The 21,800-nt window shown below is 49.0% G+C and overlaps 2 protein-coding genes across 2 annotated transcripts in view; one reads left to right on the top strand and one right to left on the bottom strand.

The window, feature by feature from the left end:
- LOC142564157 (uncharacterized) overlaps positions 1-21,800 on the top strand; it is a 263,799-nt gene that overhangs the window by 176,792 nt on the left and 65,207 nt on the right. The gene's annotated exons all lie outside the window — the stretch shown is intronic.
- Gart (trifunctional purine biosynthetic protein adenosine-3 Gart) lies at positions 631-3,970 on the bottom strand. Its single transcript, XM_075674856.1, has one exon. It carries the CDS (start codon positions 3,684-3,686, stop codon positions 702-704), a length of 2,985 nt encoding a protein of 994 aa, XP_075530971.1. The 5' UTR covers positions 3,687-3,970; the 3' UTR covers positions 631-701.

The following is a 21,800-nucleotide window of genomic DNA, read 5'->3' as shown; positions in this document are numbered from 1 at the left end:
TTTTTTGGCAATAACAAATGCCAGCATGGTTTTTTTTCACTCTTTTTTGCTTTTGAATGTCATAAAACGGTGCTTTATAAGGTCAATGTGAAATAAAAATTTAATCATCAGACTTTTAAAAAAATTGGTAAATGTGGTGGCATACCTTAACCTCTTGTTACTTTGCGGCAGTGCCTGTAAACAGTTTCGTTTGTGGCACATTTTACACGCTTTTCTACTTTCTTACTGTTCAGTAACGTACATGACACATTCTCACATGCAATGCACCAGACGTGCAATAGGACAGTTGCATTTTTTAGATTCATGATTTCCAACAGCCGACGCTAGAACCAACCTAAATGTTAGTAAATGAAGTGCTCAAAACAGTCCCATCCCATCAAGGCTCTTGTGGCCTATTGATGCACCGCAAACAGCCATTTGCACCAATTAAGGGTAGGGTATAACAAACAACTGGCTTTGAATTAGTGGTATAGTGGATGAAACAAGCCTAGTTAGTAACACGTATACACCTATTGTAAGCAAACAGCATTGCTTAGTGAAGTGAATGAGGTTCACAATTTAATGCTACAACCCAGCATGTTAGGCAGAAAAAGTGCAGTGTGCACAAATCTGCAAACGGTATACACACCATTTAGGAAAAACATTTAATTCATCCATGTTATATAATATCTTGACTCATGCAGCACTTTCATGTGGTGACTTCAGTCATTTCTGGTGAAAACAATCTTGCCATCAGGTCGAAGAAAAACCTTTCCTTGTGCCACCATTTCCATGGCTTCTGGAAAAACTCTGTGCTCAACCTTCTTCACACGCTCTTGCAAAGTTTCCTCGGTGTCATCTATTTCCACAGTTGTTGCTCCCTGTGCAATGATTGCACCAGAATCAATTTCAGGAACCACATAGTGAACAGTACAGCCTGTGATCTTGACCCCAGCAGCCAGAACTTGCCTGTGAGCATCATGCCCTTTGAAGGAAGGCAGCAGAGATGGATGAATGTTGATGATCTTACCGTACCACTTGTTTATAAACTCTGCTGTTATGATCCTCATGAAACCTGCTAAGCAAATGAACTCCACTCCTGCTGCTGTCAGCGCTTCATGTAGCTTCATGTCATACTCGGCCCTCACTTTGTAACCCTTGTGGCTGATGACCTTAGTTGGGATTCCTGCTCTTTGAGCCCTACGAAGACCTTCCACACCATCCACATTTGAGATGACAAGAACAATTTCAGCTGCGCTTCGCCCTTTCATGTGCTCAATGTGGTCAATAAGGGCCTGAAGGTTTGTTCCTGATCCTGATATGAGCACACCAAACTTTCTCTTCACAATTTTATCAACACGAGTGTTGAGAGATTCCTGAAAGTTTCGAACATTAACTTTTGGAGAGCCCTCTTCAATGGCCATGATCTGTCCAACAATACGTCCTTGTCCTTCCGACTCATCAATGATGGCTTGAGCATCTGATGGAGATGCAATGGCAACCATACCAAGGCCACAGTTGAATGTTCTCAGCATTTCTTCATCACCAATGTTGCCTTCATTGGCAATCCACTTGAACACTGGCTGAATGACCCAATTGTTGCAGTCCAAGAATGCACCATAGCCAGGTGGCAATACCCTTGGTATGTTTTCAGTGAGGCCACCGCCAGTGATGTGAGCAAGGGCTTTGATGTATCCTCTTTTCACAGCCTCGAGAAGCATCTTGATGTAAATTTTCGTAGGAGTGAGCAGGACCTCACCAAGAGTTTTTGACTCTTCAAAAGGTGCTCGGTCACCATAACGAAGGCCTGCACGCTCCACCACTTTGCGCACTAGGCTGTAGCCATTGCTATGTATCCCCGATGATGGAAATCCAATGATGACATCACCATCCTTGATGTCCCTTCTAGGCAGAACTTTGTCTCGTTCTACAGCTCCAACAGCAAATCCAGCCAAATCATAGTCGCCAATGGCATACATTCCTGGCATTTCTGCCGTTTCACCACCAATCAATGAGCACTTGGCCTGCCTGCAACCTTCAGTTATTCCAGCAATCACTTGCTTTGCAACCCCAGGATCCAGCTTTCCACATGCAAAGTAGTCAAGAAAAAACAGAGGCTCTGCACCCTGAGCTAGGATATCATTTACACACATTGCAACAAGGTCAATCCCAATTGTGTCATGGAAGTGAAAGCTCTGGGCAATCTTCAGCTTTGTGCCAACACCATCGGTGCCCGAAACAAGAATAGGATCTGTATAGCCTGCAGCTTTTAAGTCAAACAGTCCTCCAAATCCGCCAATCGACCCCATTGTACCAGGTCGTTTGGTCGAATCTGTCAGTGCAGTGATGCTCTTTACTAGACGATCACCAGCTGCAATGTCCACTCCAGACATTGAGTATGTCAGTGGGTCTTTCTTGGAAACACGGCCAATGGCTCTGAAGGCAATGTCATGCCGGAAGAACTTTCCTTCGAAGTGCACAATCTCTGCACCTAGCTGTGCAAGCTGCTTTGCAGTTCGGAGGTCACTGTGGGTAGCGAGACAGACCATTACACGTCCTCCATTTGTAACAATGTGGTTTTCACTCTTCGCTGTTCCAGCATGAAATATCTGCACCCCATGCTCCCTGGCTTTTTCAAGGCCTGTGATGACTTTACCCTTAGGATAGCTTTGAGGGTAGCCGCCACTGGCAAGGACAACACCAACTGCATACAAGTTCTTCTTCCAGACAGGAAGAGCACGTGGAAGGTTGCCCTCAGTGCAAGCCAGCATTGTCTCATAGAGGTCCGACTCGAGCAAAGGCAATACAGATTCAGTTTCGGGGTCTCCAAACCTACAGTTGAACTCCAGAACCTTGGGCCCAGACTTTGTCAGCATAAGTCCAGCAAAAAGCACACCTACAAACTTTCTTCCATCCTTGCGCAAGCCATCCAAGGTTCTCTGCACGACCTCAACTCTGATCTGCTCCATGACTTCATTTGAGACGAGCGGACATGGGCAGTACGCCCCCATTCCACCAGTGTTGGGACCCTGGTCGCCATCTTTGAGTCTCTTGTGGTCCTGTGCAGGCGGCATGACAGCATAGTTGACGCCATCTGAAAAGACCAGCACGGAGATCTCGTCGCCATCCAGTAGCTCCTCGACTACGACGGTGTCTCCAGCTGACCCGAGGACCTTGTCCTTCATGATAGTGTCAATGGCAGCAATGGCTTCTGTCTTATCAGCAGCGACAATGACCCCTTTGCCAGCGGCCAGACCACTTGCCTTGACGACGAGAGCCGGGAAGTCGGCGTTTCTGATGTAGGTCTTCGCGCTCTCCGCATTCTCGAAGTTCTGGTACTGCGCTGTCGGGATGCCGTACTTGGCCATGAAATCCTTGGAGAACGCTTTGCTCGCCTCTATCTCCGCTGCCTTGGCGCTGGGACCGAAGCACTTGACACCAGCCGCTTCGAGGTCATCCGCCAGTCCGCGACACAGGTACTCTTCCGGGCCAACGGCTACGAGGGTGATGCCATTCGCCTTGCACCAGTCAACCACCGAATTGTTGCTCTTCACGTTGATGTCGACGTTGACAGCCTTCGATTCGGTGCTGGTGCCAGCGTTCCCCGGCGCAACGTAGATGGTCTGGATGCGAGGCGACTGCGCGAGCTTCCACACGATGGTATGCTCGCGGCCGCCGTTGCCGATGACCAAGACTTTGTCGTACATGGCGGACGACGCTCGGCGCGCACGGTAGCTTCCAAGAAAGCCGTTGGCGACGTCTTCCTTCACGCGACACACTCCCGGAGCGGACCCGTGCGAAAGTGGTGGCTTCTCGCTGGCGCCCCGTCGCCGCCGGGTCTGGAATGATGGGAAACAGAGGGTAATTGAAGCGGCTCAGGCCATACGTGATAAGATAGCAAGACGATGGGCCCCGTCGGCGACGGCGGTCAGCGCGCGGACGAAGGCGTTTCGCAGGCTTCACCACCGCGTGCTTCCAAACGCGCGGGCGCGCCACGCGATTTAGCGATAACAACTTGGACTGGTAGCGCCATCCGGTGTCGGTATTTGCGTCTCTTTATGTAAACCGTTTCGCCAGTTTCGCTCTGTAGCTCTGTATGCGTGTATCAGTACTTTATTAAGCAGTACGTGTAAACGATGGGCAGAGGAACACGCTGCTTATGGATCTTGTAAACCATCCAGGAAGAAGGGGACAAACGTCTGACAAACCAAGCGGTACTATTATAGATATTTGCTTCGCTTTCATTTCGTCCGCGTCCGCGGCTATCACTTGCGCGGGTCGCGGAATGGCCTTGGTTTGAGAGGGGAGAAAGCCGTCCGTCGGGTAAGAGAACTACCTGCCAGGAATACGAGAAAAGGGGGCGGAAAACGCGTTGGCGCGCCGGCGCACTTCTGAGAGCAAACTGATGCCGTGAACGTTAATCGGCGCCTGACGAATCATTTACGACTGCTTCCTACATTTGCTTCACCACGTGTATATAGCCTTTGGGCGCACATGGAAGGACACCGAACTACATTCGTCAACGATCTAAAGGCTGCAGAAGAGTACGCATTTGGTCTGGTTGGTTCATCATTACGAGCAGTAAGACAGCTCTAAACTATAGGACAAGGAGAGGCACGCAGACAACAGCGCTGTTGTCTTAATTTAATTTAATTATGGGGTTTTACGTGTCAAAACCACTTTCTGACTATGAGGCACGCCGTAGTGGAGGACTCCGGAAATTTCGACCACCTGGGGTTCTTTAACGTGCACCTAAATCTAGCGCTGTTGTCTGTGTCCCTCTTCTTGTTCTGTTGTTTAGCGCTGTTTTACTGCTAGTGACCTAAAGGCTGTTTGGCGATACAGAATATGCAATTCGCTTGTGTTGGTCGGCATAATCGGTTGGCAATTCCGCTATGGTAGCCACCGTAATTCCGCTGTGCCACCTATGAGATTTTCAATAAGTTAGCGTTCTTTTGCGAATCCCGCCAAATTCTTCAAAAGTTGTCGAGCAAGACGGTGACAAAAACTGTTCGCAATTCCTGAAGATGCTGCAATTGGTAATGTTCTTTTTTCTGAAGACGGTTTAATCAAATCCCTGTAGGATTCGATATTGTAATAAATTAATTATAGCTGCTATTTATCAGCATGTTGTCATGATGTCTCCTATATTACTGAGAGCGCATTGGCGAAATTCTGCAGTGGGGCCTGTGCGGCTATTCTGCTCTCTTTTTTTTTTTTTTTTCGCAGCGTCACTGAGCCAAACGACGTCCGTAAGAGATTGCTCTGTTGTAGAGCCTGCGATCCTTCAATGAGTGATCGACATGGGAGCCTGAGATCATCACCTGTTTTATGCTCTCAGAAACAGTGTTTCACTAAAGTAATTAATACAGTAAAAACCGCTGTTTTTTTCTTCGTCCTCCCTCATCTCCTTCTTTATTATTGTTTCTAGCAGCCTTCGGTGGGGCCGGCTGTCCCTTTACGCCCGCGTCGTAGGAAATTACAGATCTGCCACCACATACAGATACAGTTCGTATGGAGTCATAAATGCTCACGTTCGCTCCATAGATATAGGAACACATTTTTATGGCTTTAAAATGCGGTTATGTACGGTATAGACAATTCTAGGTGCACACCTCCATTCAAGGTAAGGTCATTGCAGTTCGTAAGTAAGAGTTCTCGTTGGGCAAGTTCGTGAAACGTATAGCTATTAGGAGAGAGGAATATAGGAAGACAGGGATGTTAACCAGTCAAAGCTATTAGAAGAGGCGCAAATTAACTTTATATACTATGCTTTATACGTGTACTTGCGCGTTAATTTGCATTACCTCTCCTAATATAGTCCGTAAGTACTATTGAGCCCTTCGCACTTGTCACAGAAACTGACAAAAAGCTTGGCTGCTTTGAAGATTATTAAACTTGCTCATTAATGCTATTATTGCATTATATATCTTCATTTTAAAGGTCTTTATTATTATGTCTACCTTCATTATATATCTAGCGTTATATATGCTATTCTTATTCCTTAGTATATCTTCTATTTAGTGTGCTCCTATCGTACCGAAGGCGTCCTACATATAAATCCCGATTTTACGAAAATTTCCTTGTTGCGAGTAAATTATGATTGCACAGCGACTATTGTAAGCTTAGATGTTTTTGTGATGCCTAAAGAACGAGATGTGTTCATCCCCTGTCTCAGCAAAGCTTTTGATCTAGACAACTGGTGACAAATCTCTGCGGATTTCTCTTCTTTGGTATACGTTCATGGCATGCGCGCGTGCCAGCTACGAGAACATCGCAGCGTCGCCATCACGCGATCGAGTTGCGCGTACTTCAACTCGACGGCCCTGTCGCCGGTGGGGGCAACCTATAGGTAGGACATTAGGCAGTATAATAGCAAGAGCTTGGTGGCGCAACCCACCGCCCCGTTCCAAAGGGGACGCTCACAACATCCATCCATCCATCCACAGTGGAAGTTTTAGACGAAGAGATTCGAATATCGTGAAACTTACCAGTACTGACGACTAATAAGGTACCGGGTGTTTCAGCGAAAACTTTCGAAATTTTTGAAAGGTTGCCTGTGGCAGATAGCACAACTCTAGTTCATCCGCTGGTCTACTCGAAGAGGCGGACACTGCTTGCACAAAAAAAAAATGAAATGCATAACCGACTAATAACAAACACTAATTAAGTTTTTAACTAATTAAATTGTGGCCCGTATTGCAATTTACAAATTCTAGCCGCGGAGTTCGCAAGGCGGACACACCTGGAACTAATTCTCTGGATGACGCCAATTTCGAAATATTAATTCCCCAACTTTGCGGAGAAATGCATTGGCGTTCCAGTTACTTTCTTAACAAAACGTCGTTTTATGCATTGAAGCTCAAAAGTAACTGGAACGGCAATTACTTATATATATATATATATATATATATATATATATATATATATATATATATATATATATATATATATATATATATACAGTGAAGTAGACGCGCGTATGAAGCGGTTTATTGACGTTTCGGCCGGGGTCCGGCCTTCATCAGACTGGCGTATCACATCACACACACACACACACACACACACACACACACACACACACACACACACACACACACACACACATATATATATATATATATATATATATATATATATATATATATATGACGATCTTCAATACCAAGTTCACAAAATTCTAAAAAAGAGGCTTCATTTGTTACTCCAGCAAGTGGTCCTTCTGTATACTTTAACAATGTTCTTCCGGCGCGTAATATTCATTAACCATGATTTATTCATTATTTATTTGTTTATTTACTTATCTAATATTTATTTCCGCATCAAATTGAATAAATATCCTTTTACGCATATTAGTTGATGTATGCAGAAATAGGCGGGCTTTCCCTGTCGAATCGGCTTCGCCTGAAGAAAGCGACCGCTTGCATGAGTCTCTTCGTGTGCCGGCCCCAGGTTCCAATATTCGGAGCAGTCCCACATATTCGGCCGTACGCAGACGTTCCAAAATGTCTAATATAATATCATCTAACGAAGATCGAGGTAAAGTCTATATAAGCATTTTAATTGCGAGAGAAGTTAGCCAATCGCACCGCACCAAGGTCACGCTGATTCAGACCGCCACCTCTGCTGTTGTGCTGTTGCGAAATGCCCACGATGTATACAGCATATATCGCCTGCATTTCGACAAGAGCGCTGTCTGTCCTGTTTCAGCAACATTGCAAGCGAGTCGCAAACGTCGTGTCATAGTTCCATAGCGTTCGAAGCTCGTTCATACACAACAACGATATTGAGACAGTATTCGCTGACAAGACAACCGTCCGCAACAATACACGCACCACGCGCACACACAAGTGGCTGCGGTCTGGCGATTGCAGTCTCGCGTCTTCCGATAATGGCGACGCAGTTGCCTTAGCACTGAGCGTGTTCTTATCGTTATCTCTCGCAGACGGGCAGCAAGCTCTTGGCGAGCGTCTGCTTTCAAAGCCGCACTATCAGAGATGACTAGACAGAATGCGCCCAAGACAGGCCGCCTGATATAATTGGTTCACCGGCCTGGGGCTGCACGCTCTCAGATAAATGCCCTTCCCCCCTTCTCCCATGACGTCTAAACTTTTACCGAATATAATGCTTCGGTGTCAATTACCTTATGCGGCACTTCGTGCTGTATCTTGTAACGATTATTTCCCTTCTATATCATATGCCCAATGATATACATTTATCGTCCGTCGCGCTGAGTGGACGATCCCGGCGACAACGGTGGTGATATGGCATGTCAATCGATGAGGAAGGGCGAATGTAATGAGACGCATTGTAATTTTAATATTATTCCTTTTAAAACGCTGTCACGACTTGTGTAAACTTCACCATCATCAGCAGCAACCTGGCTACGTCAACTGCAGGGCAAAGCCCTCTCCCATACTCCTACTACCCCGATCATGTGCTAACTGTGGCCACGCTGTCCCTGCAAACTTTTCAATCTCATCCACCCACCTAACTTTCTGCCGCCCCCTGCTACGCTTGCCTTCTCTAGGAATCCAGCCGTAACCCTTAGTAACCATCGGTTATCTTCCCTCTTCATTACATGTCCTGCCCATGCCCCCATTTCTTTTTCTTGATTTCAACTAAGATGTCATTAACTCGCGTTTGTTCCCTCCCCCAATCTGCTTTTTTCTTTCCCCTTAACGTTACACCCATCATTCTTCTTTCCATAGCTCGTTGCGTCGTCCTCAATTTGAGTAGAACCCTTTTCGTAAGCCTCCAGGTTTCTGCCCCGTAGGTGAGTACTGGTAAGACACAGCTATTATATACTTTTCTCTTGAGGGATAATGGCAACCTGCTGTTCACGATCTGAGAATGCCTGCCAAACGCACCCCAGCCCATTCTTATTCTTCCGATTATTTCCGTCTCATGATCCGGATCCGCCGTCACTACCTGCCCTAAGTAGATGTATTCCCTTACCACTTCCAGTGTCTCGCTACCTATTGTAAATTGCTGTTTTCTTACGAGACTGTTAAACATTACTTTAGTTTTCTGCAGATTAATTTTTAGACCCACTCTTCTGCTTTGCCTCTCCAGGTCAGTGAGCATGCATTGCAATTGGTCCCCTGAGTTACTAAGCAAGGCAATATCATCAGCGAATCGCAAGTTACTAAGGTATTCTCCATTAACTTTTATCCCCTAGTTCTTCCCAATCCAGGTCTCTGAATACCTCCTGTAAACACGCTGTGAATAGCACTGGAGATATCGTATCTCCCTGCCTGGCGCCTTTCTTTATTGGGATTTTGTTGCTTGCTTTATGGAGCACTACGGTGGCTGTGGAGCCGCTATAGATATTTTTCAGTATTTTTGGATACGGCTCGTCTACACCCTGATTTCGTAATGCCTCCATGACTGCTGACGTTTCGACTGAATCAAACGCTTTCTAGTAATCAATGAAAGCTATATATAAGGGTTGGTTATATTCCACACATTTCTCTATCACCTGATTGATAGTGTGAATATGGTCTATTGTTGAGTAGCCTTTACGAAAACCTGCCTGGTCCTTTGGTTGACAGAAGTCTAAGGTGTTCCTGATTCTATTTGCGATTACATTAGTAAATACTTTGTAGACAAGGGACAGCAAGCTGAACGGTCTATAACTTTTCAATTCTTTGGTGTCCCCTTTCTTATGGATTACGCTGGTGTTCTTCCAAGATTCCGGTACGCTCGAGGTCATGAGGCATTGCGTATACAGGTTGGTCAGTTTTTCTAGAACAATCGTCTCACCATCCTTCAACAAATCTGCTGTCACCTGATCCTCCGGAGCTGCCTTCCCCCTTTGCATAGCTCCCAAGGCTTACTTTACTTTTTCTGGCGTTACTTGTGGGATGTCAAATTCCTCTAGACTATTCTCTCTTCCATTAGCGTCATAGGTGCCACTGGTACTGTATAAATCTGTATAGAACTCCTCGGCTACTTGAACTACCTCATCCATATTAGTAACGATATTGCCGGCTTTCTCTCTTAACGCATACATCTGATTCCTGCCTATGCCTAGTTTCTTCTTCACTTCCTTTAGGCTTCCTCCGTTTCTGAGAGCATGCTCAATTCTATCCATATTATACTTCCTTATGTCAGCTGTCTTACGCTTGTTGATTAACTTGGTTAGTTCTGCCAGTTCTATTCTAGCTGTAGGGTTAGAGGCTTTCATACATTGGCATTTCTTGATCAGATCTTTCGTCTCCTGCGATAGCTTACTGGTTTCCTGTCTAACGGCGTTACCACCGACTTCTATTGCGTACTCCTTAATGATGCCCATAAGATTATCGTTCAATGCTTCAACACTAAGGTCCTCTTCCTGAGCTAAAGCCGAATACCTGATGTGTAGCTTGATGCGGAATTTCTCTGTTTTCCCTCTTACCGCTAACTCATTGATCGCCTTTTTATGTACCAGTTTCTTCCGTTCCTTCCTTAAGTCTAGGCTAATTCGACATCTTACCATCCTATAGTCACTGCAGCGCACCTTGCCGAGCACTTCCACATGTTGTATGATGCCAGGGTTAGCGCAGAGTATGAAGTCTATTTCATTTCTAGTCTCGCCATTCGGGCTCCTCTACGTCCACTTTCGGCTATCCCGCTTGCGGAAGAAGGTATTCATTACCCGCATATTCTTCCGTTCTGCAAATTCTACTAATTACTCTCCCCTGCTATTCCTAGAACCTATGCCATATTCCCCGACTGACTCGTCTCCAGCCTGCTTCTTGCCTACCCTGGCATTGAAGTCGCCCATCAGTATATTGTATTCTGTTTTGACTTTACCTATCGCCGATTCCACGTCTTCATTGAAGCTTTCGACTTCCTGGTCATCATGACTGGATGTAGGGGCGTAGGCCTGTACGACCTTCAATTTGTACCTCTTATTAAGTTTCAGAACAAGACCTGCCACCCTCTCGTTAATGCTCTATAATTCCTGTATGTTACCAGCTATATCCTTATTAATCAGGAATCCGACTCCTAGTTCTCGTCTCTGCTAAGCCCCGGTAGCACATGACGTGCCGGATTTTTAGCACTGTATATGCTTCTTTTGTACTCCTAACCTCACTGAGCCCTATTATATCCAATATACTGCCCGCTAATTCCTCCAATAGCACTGCTAGACTCGCCTCACTAGATAACGTTCTAGCGTTAAACGTTGCCAGGTTCAGATTCCAATGGCAGCCTGTCCGGACCCAGAGATTCTTAGCACCCTCTGTTGCGTCGCAGGTCATGTGTAAACTGTGTAAACTTACGTGTGTAAACTTACATTGTTTTAAACTGTATTTCATTCTTTCTTTCTTCTAATCGTTATTTCCGGTTTCTCTGTGTATTGCTCAGCTGAGCGAGAAGCAGCAGACTCACGATACCAACATATCCTACACACACTTATAAGGTATTGTGAAATAAAGAAAAAAGAAGAAAAATAACCACCCAAGCACTCCGTGTAGATGTTTAACCAGTGTTACGTTTCGCCTACAACGCGCGGTATAGCCGGCGCGGATGCAACGGACGCCGGGGCTTCGTTCAAAGCGGCGGACATTTTGGCCCGTTCAGCGCCGCCGATACGCCTCCCCGCCAAGCGCGTCCAGGCATGTTTCAATGCCACGTGTCTTCAAGTGTGCGTGTGTGTGTGTGTGTGCATGTTGGTGCCCACGCTTGTCAAAGCGCGGCAGCCGGGGAGAGGAGCTCCCCAAGTGTGAAGCGAGAAGGTCTGAGCGGCGCCGGCCCGCCGGATGCGTCACTACACTCGTCCCAACATGTCTCTCAGCCTGTCCGTGCCGCGCATCACGTGCGCCTCTGACGAGGCGTTCCTTCTTCCCCTCGACTCCGAGAGTATAAGAGCAGCTGCTCCCAGACGCCGAGAGAGGCTCCGATTTCTTCTGTTGAGTAACTTGCGCTCCCGTCTCTCCACTTCGGTCGACCTGACCGGCCGCTCTTTTGCGATGCTAGAATAAACAAGTTGTTCTGTTAGCAGTCGACTCATGCTTTGCCGGGACCTTCGGATGCTTCCAGTTGTGCCCCAGGCCGCCAGGCCAACGCTACTCTTGGGGCTTGCGACCCATTTGCAACAACGGGCGTCAGCGCTGAGATTCCAACAACTGTCTGCCAGCGGTGAGATCGCGACAACGGAGGCCAGCAGCGAAGATATGCGGTTGACTGTATGCTGAGCAGCACAACGACCATCCGGGAGCAGTGCAACGAGCCCTGTGTGATGACTGGTTGCCTGCAGCGGAACGACTGCGCTGAATTCTTGGCTGCGAGGTTTGGTGAGTGCGGGACTTTCTTCTTCTGAGTTTTGCCAGGCTTTTGTTAGTGTCAGAAACAGAGCTGGTAATTGTGGTTGTCATTGCTGCCGGGTTAGTTGGCGGCAAGACAATAGTAGGCAGTAGAGAAAGCAGCATTCAGAGCAGCCATGGATTTGAAGTCGTTGCGCAAACCGAAATTGCTGGAGCTTGCAAGAGAGTTGGGTCTGGATGTCTCAGACAAACTCAGAAAACCAGCACTGCTGAGGGCTATTTTTGAGTTAGAGGCTGAGGATGACGAGCTGTCGGAATGCCTTGAGACTATTGAGGAGAGGGCAAAAAGACAGGAGCGCGAACTTAAAGAGCCAGTACGATCCAAGGCGTACCGGGTGTCACCCCGCCAGCACGATATTATGGAGGCTGAGGTAAAGAAAATGCTACAGCTCGGAGTTATTGAGGCGGGTGAGAGTGATTATACCTCCCCTTTGATTTTAGTTGAGGTACCGGGCAAGGAACCTCGTCCTTGCGTCGACTACCGCAGGCTTAATTCCATCACTAAGGATCAAATTTATCCGATCCCTAACATCGAGGAGCGCCTTGAGAAAGTTAGTAGCGCTCAGTTTATTTCCACCCTAGATCTTGTCAGGGGTTATTGGCAGGTTCCACTTACAGAAGAGGCTAGTAGGTATGCGGCGTTCATTTCACCAATGGGGACATTTCGTCCTAAAGTTTTGAGTTTTGGTTTGAAGAACGCGCCATACTGCTTTTCAAGCCTCATGGATAAAGTGTTGCGGGGACAGCAAGAATTCGCTTTACCGTATTTAGACGACGTAGCGATATTCTCCGCATCCTGGTCTGAGCATATGGCACACTTGCGGGCAGTGCTAACCCGCCTGCGCGAAGCGGGCTTGACAGTCAAGGCTCCCAAGTGCCAGTTAGCACAGGCCGAGGTTGTCTACCTCGGTCACGTGATTGGTCGGGGTCGTCGCCGCCCCTCTGAAATAAAGGTGGCCGCTGTGCGAGACTTCCCGCAACCGCGCACGAAGACCGATATTCGGTCGTTCTTAGGTGTCGCCGGCTACTATCAGAGGTACATCCCCAGGTACTCTGATATCGCGGCTCCCCTGACGGATGCTCCAAGAAAGACAGAGCCGCAAACAGTCGTCTGGGACGAGACAAAGGAAAGAGCTTTTAGCGCCCTAGAGAGTGCCCTAACAAGCCAGCCTGTGCTACGATCGCCCGACTACACAAAAGGGTTCGTTGTTCAGTGCGATGCTAGTGAGCGAGGCATGGGCGTTGTACTGTGCCAACGGGAAAATGGAGAAGTAGAACACCCCGTCCTGTATGCTAGTCGTAAGCTGACCAGTCGTGAGCAGGCGTACAGCGCCACCGAGAAAGAGTGTGCGTGTATCGTGTGGGCCGTTCAGAAATTGTCATGCTACCTAGCCGGCTCGAGGTTTATCATTGAGACGGATCACTGCCCTCTCCAATGGCTGCAGACCATCTCTCCCAAAAATGGCCGCCTCCTGCGCTGGAGCCTCGCTTTGCAACAATGTTCCTTTGAGGTGCGTTACAAAAAGGGGAGTCTCAACGGTAACGCCGATGGCTTAAGTCGGAGCCCCTAATGTAGGAATCAGCCTCAAAGTTATTTGTTACTGATGTTTTTCTTCCTGAGGCAGGATTTTTAACATATTGCTTTTGTGTAGTGTTTCAAAGTGATGACGTGCTTTCTAGTGCAATTTTCCAATTTGTGGACGCGTTCTGAGTGCTGCTAGACTACTGTAAGGGACTAGGCAGTGGTATAAAAGGGGAAAGAGCCTGGCAGGGCTTAGTGAGGGTTGTGCCGTGCTTGCTGACTGAGCGGTTGAGTTTCGGCGTAGTTCTAACGCTTGCTGGGAACGAGAACAAAAATGGCAACTCTCCCGAAGTCACTTTGCAGTGTCCTGTGTGAACCTGAACGAGATAACGAGGCCTTCTCTGTGCGCTGCGCTCAAGAAACGCCGAAGGACGCCCGACGTCGGTTATGAGCATCATCGAGCGACATCCCTCCGGACAGCGGATGCAGTCCCCTGACCATCGGGATCTCCTTCCCCCGGCGGGGCGGTCTGTTACGTTTCGCCTACAACGCGCGGTATAGCCGGCGCGGATGCAACGGACGCCGGGGCTTCGTTCAAAGCGGCGGACATTTTGGCCCGTTCAGCGCCGCCGATACGCCTCCCCGCCAAGCGCGTCCAGGCATGTTTCAATGCCACGTGTCTTCAAGTGTGCGTGTGTGTGTGTGTGCATGTTGGTGCCCACGCTTGTCAAAGCGCGGCAGCCGGGGAGAGGAGCTCCCCAAGTGTGAAGCGAGGAGGTCTGAGCGGCGCCGGCCCGGCGGATGCGTCACTGCACTCGTCCCAACATGTCTCTCAGCCTGTCCGTGCCGCGCATCACGTGCGCCTCTGACGAGGCGTTCCTTCTTCCCCTCGACTCCGAGAGTATAAGAGCAGCTGCTCCCGGACGCCGAGAGAGGCTCCGATTTCTTCTGTTGAGTAACTTGCGCTCCCGTCTCTCCACTTCGGTCGACCTGACCGGCCGCTCTTTTGCGATGCTAGAATAAACAAGTTGTTCTGTTAGCAGTCGACTCATGCTTTGCCGGGACCTTCGGATGCTTCCAGTTGTGCCCCAGGCCGCCAGGCCAACGCTACCCTTGGGGCTTGCGACCCATTTGCAACAACGGGCGTCAGCGCTGAGATTCCAACACCAGTGAAGCTGAAACATGCGGCCCCGGTGTTTATCACTGGGTTAATCCTGACGGTTCATTAAACGGTAGGCTGGCAGATCCTCGGTAAGCATTTTCTGCTTGCGCTCCTCCGTCACTTAATTGACCCCACGCAATCTAAAACAGCCACACAACAACACGTCACACGCCTTATACACAAGACCGACCTTTCTCCCGACGCACTCGTCGACATACTTAGGAACACACATACAACTCCCGGTACCTCAAACCCCCTGCCCCCCTATGCAGGCACCCCGAATGCCAACCTCGACCCGGAGATTACGGAAGCAGAAGTCAGAGCGGCCCTCCCGACTCTCCGCTCTAACTCCCCTCCAGGATTTGACCGTATCTCCAATAGCATGCTCCACAATTTGGACGATCAGTCGATTGCCCAGCTCACGGGGTACTTCAACACATGCTGACAGGAGGGCACCCTTCCGCAATCCTGGCGTCACGCCAAAATCTTATTCATACCGAAGCCCCACAAACCCCTTACACCTGCAAATCTTCGCCCCATCTCCCTAACCTCATGCCTGGGCAAGCTTTTGGAGCATGTCGCACTCGCCCGACTCACCCGACACATGGCGGAGCAAGACCTCTATCCGCACAGCATGGTGGACTTCCGTCCCCACCTGTCGGCACAGGACGCCATGCTCCAGCTCACACAGGATATTTTCGACCTCCTCATACCGGGCCACACAAAAGCCGTCCTCGCCTTGGATCTCTCCAAGGCCTTCGATCGCCTAGACCATCGAGCGATAATGACGGCGCTCTCCCCCTTGAACATAGGTGAACGTATGTACACCTATATTCAAGCATTCCCTACTAACCGCACAGCCGAAATTCACTTCGGTCCCCACACATCCCGCCCATACACCCTTAGTAGGATTGGCACCCCCCAGGTATCTGCCCTCACACCTTTTCTCTTCAATGTCACTCTCATTCCCCTTGCCCGCAAACTGCAAACCTTCCCTCACCTTCGGCACACACTCTATGCTGAGGATATCACTCTATGGACCACTAATGGCAGTGATGGAGACATAGAGAATACTCTGCAGTCGGCAGCTAAGCTACCCTCACCGAGTGAGTGAGTGAGTGAGTGAGTGAGTGAGTGAAAAACTTTATCAGCTCTAGGTTCGCTGGTCTTCTGCGGTCTTCAGATGGCTTCGTCCATCTTCTAGCACAATGGTCGGTTGCCCTTAGTCCAGGGCTCCGCTCGATGCTGCTGCCAATTGTGCTAGCCGAATCACCGAAACACATTCGCGGAGTATCGGACTCTCATGCTTTCCGGAGAAGTCGGAGCTCCTCATACTCCGCCCCACAACGCGAAACTGCCCCACCACCCGTATAACCGTGACACTGGAAAACCGGTGCATCCCTGAGGTACACACTCTCCGGGTACTGGGCCTCCACATCCAAAATAACGGGAAAAACACTCTCACCATCCACAAACTCAAGCGGACGGCGGTGTCGATATCCCACCTAATCCGCCGAGTTTCTGCACACAACCGGGGTATGAAGGAGCATGACCTATGTCGTCTCATTCATGCCTTCGTCCTCAGCCGCTTTCTCTTCACGCTCCCCTATCTTAAACTCCAGGGCAGAGAAATCTCCACCCTGGATGCCATGATCTGAACAGTATTTAAGACAGCACTACACCTACCCCTAAATGCCTCCACCGAAAAACTCCTCCAGCTAGGCCTACAGAACACGATAGGTGAGCTTATTGAGGCCCACCGACAGACACATCCTACACACCCTCGGTATCAGGATACCAGCCACGGATCCCACACAGCTCCAGGTCCCCCACCACATTCACCGCGAACTTATTAAACCTCTCCCTAAAAAACGTGCACCCCACATACCACGAACCACGCCGCCGAGCTCGCGCACGGGCGCTCCACAAACACTATGGAACCGGATGCTGTGTGGGTGGATGTGGATACCGCATGCACAGATGAGGACGCGGTTGTTGCCATCACGAACCCCTCCCTACAACCGATTACCACTCTTCACATATCCCCAACTGCCACTTCGGAGGAGGCTGAAGAGGCCGCCATTGCCCTAGCTATTACGCGCACGGAGGCCCGGTATTTATTATCGGACTCTAAAACTGCGATACTAAATTTTGCTCGCGGGAGAGTTCACGTCTCTGCATTTCGCATACTGAACTCCCTCGCTGCACACCCGCCCCGCCACATGGAGCTCACATGGGTGCCTGCCCACTCTGGGAATCCAGGAAACGAGGCTGCCAACGCTTTAGCCCGACGTTCTCTCAACCGGGCACCGGCGGCCTCCGACCCAGGGTTCTCACGGGAGCGCATGCATTCATTCAGTGAACTGACGCAAGCCTGCAAAGCCGAGCGTCGGCTCTACCCCCCACCCCATCCCTCTCTCGACAATTATCACCAGACACTTTGGAGGCGGCTCCAAACACGCACTTTACCCTCTCCTTATATATGCTTGCGCTATCACCACGTCCACACCGACCCCTCCTGTACCCTCTGCCACCACCCCAAAGCCACTGTCGATCACATCCTTTTCCTCAGCCCGGCGGATTCTCCCCCGCGGGGCCTGGAGCACCTTACTACTTGGGAGGCTTGGGAGACCCTACTGCTCTCCGAGGACCCGGCCAAGCAAGCCGTCGCCACAGGCCGGGCTGCCAGCGTCATGAGCTCCGGGACATGAACGTTTGAGTGCAATGGGGCCGTGCGGGGGCGCAAGGACCTGCGTGTCCGCAACTCCCCTGTGTGCAATAAAGTTACCACTACCACCTCTTATGCCAGGGCTGCAGCATCGGCACGGCGTTGACGAGCTCGTTCCCGGTTCTGCTCGCGGCGTTGCTGGTCGAAATCTGGCTGCTCCTCAGGATTAGGTATGACGCGTGGCCTGCCCATTTCGGAGCCGGAGAGAAATTGCTACAGGTGCGCTCGGCTGCGACGGAGAGCGACGACGTCACTACTGGCGCAGCCAATCGCGCGTCTCTCTATCTCTCTCTTTATTTATTGCATGCGCATGGGGTGGCGCCGGAGTTTTCGGCGCACAGGCGACAGACGGAGGAATGCGGTAGCCATATACAGCTTCGCTGTAAAGAATGTTACAAAAATTTCATTCTGATCCCCTACACGAAGCTTATGCAGTGCGCCGGTTCATTGCAGGTATGCGTCCCCGCTGCTTGAGCTATGTTGAGGAGAGTTCAGTACACTAACGGCATGCGTTATCTGCTCATGCATGATGTGTACTGAGTAACAAGTTGCTTAACTGACGCTCACTGGTAAACTTTTGCAGATGCGTTCTTCACGGTTCCTGCCCCCGCAGGGGCGTCTGCGTCAGCATGCGTTTGGTGTGTTGCGACACCACGTACCCGAGCAAGTGAGGGTTGGACCCTCCCGCGTGTCTGGGGAAAGGGGCATCCTGAGGGCTGAGACTATGCCGGGTGTTCGGACCTTTAAGGCCCCCCGATGGAGGCAACACACGTCTTTGGCCTCTGCTTCACATAGACGGCACCGCTACAGACTGACCCACCTGGAGGAAATCGGCAGTCGCCTTTTCCTGTCCTTCTCTTCAGTCTTCGTCTTTCTCTCTGACTTTCAATCTTTCCTGTCTTCTCTTCTTCTCACTTCCAGATTACCAGGTGGCAAGGGTTAACCTGGTGTAGTTATCTAGTCTTGGGTATCTTATATTAGGGTATAGTAACTATGCACAGCTGGCATCTTCGTTGCTTTTGGGCTTCGTAGCGTCCCCTTGCTGGGCTCGGTGGTGGGCGACTGGCATAGCTACCGAAGAAATATTTATTTTTATGGCTGTTTCATCATTCCCTCGACTCCCTGATCGCCTTCCTTGCAAGAGAGGGCGCACGGATGACTCCCTGAAACTTTTCGGCCAGACCAAAGAAATTTACCTAAAGTACCATATTCTAAGTTGTGAAAACCCTGATAAAACTGCAAGAACTCTATCACCATTTGTTGTCGCAAAGTGTCTTACTGAGAAACAAGGTCGCGACTACAAGGTCACGAAAATAGCCAGCGGTGATCTATTGCTCGGAGTTAGTGACAAGAAGCAGTTCGAGAAACTATCTGGACTTGTTGAAATTAATAATACCCCATCTCGATAAACCCACATCGTTATCTGAAGAGTACACGCGGAGTCGTATCTGAGCAAGATCTCCTAGACTTGAGTGAAACCTAGCTGCTTGAAGGCTGAAAAGAACAGCACGTCACAAATGTCCAAAGAGTAAAGATCAGGCGGGATGACAAAGAGATCCCCACTAAACACCTAATTTTGACATTCTGCACAAGCACTTTACCAGAATATATTGAAACAGGCTATATGAAAATCCAACTTAGATCCGACATTCCGAAACCGCGCCGCTGTTTTAAGTGCCAACGATTTGGTCACGGCTCTCAGAGCTGCCGGGGCCGTACCACATGTGCAATGTGCGCGTCATACGACCAACCTTCCTATAATTGTACTGAGGCACACCACTGCGCAAACAGCGAGGGTGACCGCGCTGCATACTCCCGGTCATGTCCTTCTTGGAAGAGGGAAAAGGAAATAATTACGCTCAATATCAAGGAGAACATTTGCTTTCAAGAAGCGCGAAAGCGTATTTCTTTCCTCCATACCGCAGGGTATGCTGGTGTGGCGCGTAGGGGGGCGACACCGCAGCAGACTGGGGCATCATCCCGGTCCACAAAGAGTGGCAGCAGTGCCCCTAGCGCCCCAGGCGACCGCAGCGAGCGCTGCTGCGCCGTCTCTAAAGGAAGGCCCATTGACCTTTGGGTTGGTGGCTTCCAAGGCTCTGCTTTTCGAGGCAAGGCCTACATTGGAAAATACACCGTTCTAGTGAGCAGAAGTTCAGCGGTTCCCAGGAGTTGATGGACACAACCACAAGCCAGGCGGCGCATTCAGCGCCTCGGTAGCGGCGCGATTCTCGTGACCGCTCCAAGACAAACTCCGGATCACGGGGCCTGGAAAGGCTCCATAAAACGTGGCTCCTCTTGACACACAGCACAAAGACACAAACAGTATGGATACACAAATATTACACTGGAACGTGAGAGGTCTTATCCACAACCTCGACGATATCAAATAAATTTTACACAAATACAATCCAAAGGTGCTGTGTGTTCAGGAGACACGTCTTTAATCAACACAGACAAGCTTTCCCAGGCAATGCGCTGTTTTCCGGAAAGACCAAGACGATGCTGTTGCATCGTCCGGCCGGGTAGCAATACTAGTTGACAGAGGGGTTGCCTGTCGGCAACTGCAACTCCGAACTTCACTTGAGGCAGTTGCTATCGAAGCAGTGCTATTCAACAAACTAGTCACCATCACATCTGTATACATCCCCCCAAAGTTATCAACTCTCTAGAACAACATTTCAAAGCTTTATTGATGAGATCCATCACCCTTACATAGTCGTCGATGATCTAATTAAACGCGCATATTGCTGTGGGGCGACTGTCGCTGTGATGCGAGAGGACGGCTTATAGAAAATCCTATTCTCTTTAAGTGCCTGCTTGCTTAATAATAAAAAGCCAGCACTCTACAGCTCTACACATAAAACATTTTCTTCCATAGACCTAAGCATAGCGTTCATTACAATTGTGCCATATCTAGAGTGGGATGTCATTAATAACCCTTAAGGAAGTGGTCACTTCCCCATCGTTCTAAACCTTAAAAAACAAACTGAGGGTCCTGCACATGTTCCTCGATGGAAAGTTGATTCAGCCGACTGGAAGAAGTTTCGCGAACACAGCTACCCTGGAATGATATCTGTGAACTTAGTCTAGACGATGTAGTAGCATACATAACAACATTCATTATTGATGCTGAATCAGTATGTATCCCCAAAACAAATGGGTCGCCCTCGAAACGACGTATTCCATGGTGAAATGAGTAGTGCAAAGAAGCCCGGAAAAAGCAAAACAAGGCTTGGAATCTCCTCCGTAACTCCCCAACTACAGAGAACCTAATTAACTTCAATGAGATCAAGTCGCAAGGTAGAACACGCCGCCGCGCTTAACGGGAAAGTTGGGAAAACTGAATAAGCAGCATAAGTTCCTATACAGACGAAAGAAAAGCCGGGAAAGGGTGAGCAAAAGAAAAGGCCGTGAAAATCATCCTTTACCTTTAGTAAATACACAAGGAGATACTCTTGAGGACCAGGCAGACTGTCTAGGAGCACATTTCGAGCACATTTCCAGTACTTCTCATTACACAGATACATTCCTAAAATACCAGCGACTATACATTCCTTTGGGTCGGAAAGGCACATCCAATGAAGTATACAACCGACCATTTAAAATGGCTGAGTTCCAGCCTCACTGAATTGTTGCAACAAGTCCGCTCCAGGACGTGACAAAATAATGCACGAGATGATCAGACACTTACACCCCGAAACCCGAAAAACACTACTGTCACTCTTTAAAAGGCCCCTCACCAGGTCTGGCCATTTTGAGCTGACAAGCGCAGAGCATACAATGCGCGCTAACGATCGTGTTTGCAAAGAAATACATCGCTACGCATCGCGGAACGGTCTGAAATTTCAATCCGAACGCCGTTTGGCTAACGCGCTCCAAGGCGGTCAGTGACGTCCTCGTGTCCACAGTGTGACGTCGCTCGTAGTGACGTGTGACTTCGATAATTATTCAAGGCAACATCTGTTATTTGTGTGATCTGTTGCTTGAATAGGCGAATTGAAGTTTAGAGAACCAATGAAACGTACAAACGGAATGTCTGCATGTTTTTTTTTTGCTTTATTTCGCACCGCAGCAAGAGAGATGTACTTCCGCTTCGTC

The sequence above is a fragment of the Dermacentor variabilis genome, chromosome 11 (genome assembly GCF_050947875.1).
Source record: "Dermacentor variabilis isolate Ectoservices chromosome 11, ASM5094787v1, whole genome shotgun sequence".
In the NCBI taxonomy this organism is placed as follows: domain Eukaryota; kingdom Metazoa; phylum Arthropoda; class Arachnida; order Ixodida; family Ixodidae; genus Dermacentor; species Dermacentor variabilis.
This window is presented reverse-complemented; position numbering and strand designations above follow the sequence as displayed.